Consider the following 5667-nt stretch of genomic DNA (forward strand, 5'->3'; position numbering starts at 1 on the left):
CCCTTGCTGCACCCCTCCTCGCCCATCTGATTCTTCCGTGTCTCCCCACCCTTGCGCCCCATCTCGCTGTACCCCTCTTCCCCCAGCAGGTCCTTCCGAGTCTGCCGCAGCTGCGCCCTACACAAATGCGTGCACAAGCTAGCTCCATCTGCTACCTGGAATCTCACGCCTCTCTCTCTCATCTTTTTTTTGTTCCCCGGTCTCATGTTGTTTTTCTTCACTCATCTGTCCTATTTTGATCCTCTACATGAGCAGTAGTCACGGTACAGGACCGCCGCCATGACTCCTGATTGTCCACCGCCTGCGCACTCCACCTACTCCACACAATGTCTGCTGATTCTGCTGCAGCACATCAAGTTGTTTTATGGGGAAGAAAATGCCTACAGATCTGGCGCTTAAATCCGGTGATTCCTTTGTATGTTTCCAGCACAAATTGTCACCGTTTTGGTTGCAATCAAGGATGCTTAATTAGATTATGTAGCCTATGTAGGTTGAGCAAGTCACCTTTCCGAGAAAGTCAGAAATATAAAGCTGGGACTTCGTTGAAGTTGTGTACACAAGCGGTCTGTATTGTAGTACTCCCTCCGTCCCATAATATAAGAGCATTTTTTAGTATATTTCAATATATTATGATTCTGACGCCCTCCAGGTCATTTTTTATCCCTTATCTGATTAACATATTTATGCAGATAAATTGTTATTTGGTAATATTTTTCTATTAGCACATCAGGTTGCATTGTCCACTTTCCATTGTGACCAACAAAGTACTTCGATCATGCAATAAAATACTTGGATCATGTACAAATTTGGCATCGAAACTGATTGTATTGAGTAAGCTGATTTCAGGGTTATACGGAAGCTACCTTCTTCGGTTTCTCTTGCTTCAGTAACGACTAACGAGAGGTAAAAAAACTCATGCCACTACAAACATTTCCTCTTTTATTTATTTAGATAGATTGTTGTTTGCTAATATTTTTCTATTAGCACATCAGGTTGTATTGGCCTCTTTCCATTGCCATCAACAAAGTACTTTTGATCATCCAATAAAATATTAAGATCATGTACAAATTTGGCCACAAATCTGATAGTCCCGAGTAAGGCGATTTCAGAATTAGATGCAAGCCATGTTCTCCAGTTTTCACTTGCTTCATTAACAAAGGTAAAAAAACATGCCACTACAAACCATTTTTTCCTTTATTTTCTATCTATTTATTCTTCTTTACGCGCACCTTTCTTAAAAGTTCTTTGTGACACTACCATTCTGCCGCAAAGCGCGGGGTATTATCTAGTTTCTCAATGTGTAGATCGAATTTAGATTTGAAATTGTGTGTCGAGGTAGATGCATGTAGCGTCAATATTGACAAATTTCCTCAGAATTTTTTCATGGCCATTAGAGTGCTCATTGGGCCTCTAGTACACCCTAAACCCCTTGGTGCACGCAACACACCCCCATAAAGAGTAATCAGATCCGAAAGAATATATGATGAACCATGTAAAGATAGCATGCACTCAACATGATAGACATGGACATTTACCATAAGAATAACGATTGTGGCCCTGATGGACAATTAGATTTGAAATTGTGTGGCGAGGTAGATGCATGTAGCGTCAATATTGACAAATTTCCTCAGAATTTTTTCATGGCCATTAGAGTGCTCATTGGGCCTCTACACCCTGAACCCCTTGGTGCACATAACACACCCCCATAAAGAGTACTCAGATCCGAAAGAATATATGATGAACCATGTAAAGATAGCATGCACTCAACATGATAGACATGGACATTTAGCATAAGAATAACGATTATGGCCCTGATGGACATTTAGGTCCATGGAACAAATATACCACAACAACAAAGCCAATGTTTTTGTTAAAACATGGCCGGTCCTGAGCGTGGGTAAAGGAGGGTTGTGTGATAGACTTGACGAGCCAACGTAAAAAACACATTGCATAATGGAAATATGTGCAGAAGAAGTGGAAACAAATCACGAATACGTTGGCACATGAGATCGAGTAAAAAATATAACTTTAATCAAAAGGATATTATTCACTCTGCATTGCCTCTCAGGGCCATAAGAGTAAGGTAAAACACAGATTCCGCAGACTTTAAATCGAATGGTCTCTAGTCTCTACAGCTAAATACTAACCAAATCGTACAGTTTAAAGATATAATCTTATTCTTTCTTCCTCCATGTTAAGCCATGTACAATTCCAGCAACAATGCTTATGCCGTATTCATAGTAGTAATCCCTAAAACCAAAGACAAACAACACTTCCACAGAAACAAGAGTGTGACTTGAGGTGATCCACCTAAAATTCATTTCGCTAACTAAAATCTGCAGTCTTAGGAGGTCACTTGGCTACTTGAACCATCAAGACACATTTGGTGATCCGCAGTGGTTAGGGCCAATACAACAATATAACAGGGGCACTGGTCACATTCAAATATTAAGCTAGTTCCTTTTAGGCCAAAAAGACTGGAAAGAATCATAAAAGATGTTAAAGTCGGGAAAATATAGCACAAACACACCTGAATAGCAGTTAAATAGAAACGAATTGCAAGATCAATGTCGCCCTTCTCCTACATGACAAAATAAAACGCATTGCACCATTAACTTCTGGGACCCTCAAAAAGCATTTCCATTTCTGAAAAGATTTTTCTTAATTGCTCAACGAACCTTCCAGGCATTTGCCATGTTGCCATAACACTCTGCAAATTGTGGGTCAATGGCAAGAGCCTCTTCATTCTTTGCAATGCAAAGATCATAATCACGAAGCTAGAGGAAACCAAGCTTTCAGTGATAAATTTGGAAGAAAGTACTCCCTCCGTTCCAAAATAGATGACTCAACTTTGTACTAACTTTAGTACAAAGTTGAGTCATCTATTTTGGAACAGAGGGAGTAAGAAAGAACATGCCCAAGCATCACAATAGTAATAACCTGGAAATAAATAGCCCCGAGGAGAAGTAGATTATCAGTTCGACGTGGATTCTTCTCGTAAACAGCATTTCCATGCTCCAGTGCCTGACTATATTTTCCTGATTTGTAGCTCTGATGTGCAAGAATCAGGTGGTCCTCTTCATTAACTAAATCATTTGAAGAAGCAGGATGGCAATTAGAATATGAACAAAAAGTAAAATTTACAAGGTACAAAAGATCAATTCCAACATGAGTATCCATTTGAATATCTACACCAGCTAATCCCACACGATGCAACAGGTACACTCCAATAACTCCATAGTTCTAATAAGGTGCATCAGATCGCCTCCACCATGAGGTGTGGAGAGGCCAAGAATACAGCTTTTCACATGACTTATAATTGCAAGTCTTGCACAAACAACAAAAATCATGTGGAGACCACCTTTGCCTTCAAAACACCGTTCAAAATTATGCATACACTTTCCGACAACCCGCTAACAATCCTACAAGTGGTAGAGGTGAGGAGTAAAAAAATTGTTAGGAAAACACAACAAATTCGCTGTGACTGAATGTAGTATATACCACAGCCAACGCCAAAAGGCATTCCAAAACAATCTTGTTCATTTCCTGGCCCTGAAGGATTTGAACACATAGGTGCGTCGCAAATTCCAAATTATTACCAGTATGACTAAATCTGTCAAGATATCAAGGGTGTAGACAAACAAAACTGTTCTAATCTGATCAGGTTATTCACAAAAGTATCCTAAGTGTCAGGTAAACTACCACATTAATAAGAGATGTGATGCTGATTCACGTACCAATACTAACAGACAACATGGTAACACAAAAGACAATGGTTTGGGAAATAATCCATCCATGAATCTAACCAGTATATTATCAAAAGCTCAAATATCTGCAGTAAGTTAGCCGGCTTGAGCTCCATTTGGACTAGTACGCAGATAGTTATGTGAAATGTATGTGTTTAATACCAGACAATTAGGGGCAGATACACAATATAGCCACTGGTTTCCTATGAGTGAATACTTTCCGCCCAAGACATGGAAATGTTCTAATTATAAAGGGGCGACTCCGATCGGCTGAAGCAAGTGAGCCCAGAACTTCATAATAGCCTAGACTGCACATCACCACTCAACCAGTGGACTCCACATGCCCTCAACTAATCTAGCTCTCGTCTCAACCCACATGCCCACAGCCAACATGTACAAGCAAGGCAGGCCAAACAAATTATGTGCACATGTCCCTGCTGCATCAACATGGACTGTACCGACCATAAGCGCTGAAAGAGTACTCTTTTGCAATGGATGAATTATTTTTCTACTCCTGGCAAAATGATTGAAACATTTAGACTTGAACTGAATACAAAGTTTTAGATACTTAGATTGTATTCAATAGAAGATTGAAATTCAATTACTCCTACCACAGATCAAAGTGCACTTGGTTCTAGTACAATTAGTTCAGCTGTATACGATCTGATTTGACAGAACATTCAGGTTTAATCTAGAGGCCTGCCTGAGAAGGAAATTGAGTAGTCCACTTGTATCCATTTTATGAACTTGACATGCCCAAAAATGTTACCGTGGACCTGCTTTGTTAAATCCTAAAAGAGCCCGAGGAAACCAGTAGTACAAGACTAGAATTCCTAGTACGGTTATTGAGTTACTAGCTCACATGTTCCTGGAAATCCGAACAACAACACCAGCCACGCAGACCATTCTGGGTAATAAAAAATGAAGCAGTTCTCCCGATTTTCCACTTAATTTCAAGCCCCGTAAACTCAAAACAAACACAAACAACACACCCCAGAGTACAGTTTTCCACAAGCTAAACTGAGTTAAGATCCTTCAGGCCCTAGCAGAAGGAGGAAAAGGGTGGCAAATCGGTGATCACAACCTAAAAAAGAGATCAACGAGTAGCGAAATCGGGGATCAGCAGAGGTGCTCACCCCCGACGAGCTGCTTGGCCCTCGCATCCAAGGACACGGGGGGCAGCAGGAAAGCCGCCGCTGGCGCTGGCCCCTCGGGAGCCGGCCCCGCGCCGCCGCTGACCCCGAGCCATACGTCGTCCCCGCCGCGCACCACCGGCGCCGCCAGGTGGCGCGCGTCGCTACGCAGCGAGAGCATCGCGCGGAAACCCTAGATCCGGAGGCCTAGACCAACGCGGGCCCGAAATCTCGCGCGGGCGCGAGAGGTTTTGGGGCGGAGGGGGGAGTGCTGTGATGGACGACGGCGCCTCTCCACTTGCGGAGATTGGGGAATTCTTGGGAGAGATTTCCCGGAAGAGGTGGAGATTTTTATTTGCTCTGTTGCACCGTTTTCCGCCGCGGCAAATGGAGTGAGCCAAGTGGGTGCACGCCATGTGTCCTTGGTGTGGACTGTGGACGTGTTTGGTAGTCAATTTTGGTAACACTGTGGAAGGAAGGAACTTGCGAGCCCCACGTGGAAAGAATGGGTCTGTTTGGTTCCCGCATACATTATTTGACCTACATCACACGAAGTTTAAAGTATCTCCTAGTCTGAGCCAACTGCTACATCCGAATCGGCAGTTTCTGAAGAGCCAGACTGGGCCGAAGCAAGGGAGGGGGAAGTGGCGCTGAGCTCGTGCGACCACGGAGATGGCGAGAGCTCACGCGCGTCTCCGAAAAATCGGCAAGAGGATTTTGGCTCACCTTCCGCCGATTTGGTCGCCCCATTTAGCCTCCCCCTCTCACCGCCCAAAATCCCGCCACCC

At 43.1% G+C, this 5667-nt stretch overlaps 1 protein-coding gene across 1 annotated transcript in view; it reads right to left on the reverse strand.

Annotated features, from left to right (window-relative positions):
• Positions 1 to 5217, reverse strand: part of LOC119354907 (probable UDP-N-acetylglucosamine--peptide N-acetylglucosaminyltransferase SEC) — a 16377-nt gene extending 11160 nt beyond the window's left edge. The window contains exons 1-4 of the mRNA XM_037621671.1: positions 4883 to 5217; positions 2941 to 3086; positions 2679 to 2777; positions 2531 to 2581 (exon numbers count right to left, since the gene is read on the reverse strand). Of these exons, the coding sequence (XP_037477568.1) occupies positions 2531 to 2581; positions 2679 to 2777; positions 2941 to 3086; positions 4883 to 5060 (474 nt within the window). The 5' untranslated portion in view covers positions 5061 to 5217. The remainder of the gene's footprint in view (positions 1 to 2530; positions 2582 to 2678; positions 2778 to 2940; positions 3087 to 4882) is intronic.
• Positions 5218 to 5667: the final 450 nt, after the last annotated feature.

This window comes from Triticum dicoccoides, chromosome 2A (genome assembly GCF_002162155.2).
Source record: "Triticum dicoccoides isolate Atlit2015 ecotype Zavitan chromosome 2A, WEW_v2.0, whole genome shotgun sequence".
Classification (NCBI taxonomy): domain Eukaryota; kingdom Viridiplantae; phylum Streptophyta; class Magnoliopsida; order Poales; family Poaceae; genus Triticum; species Triticum dicoccoides.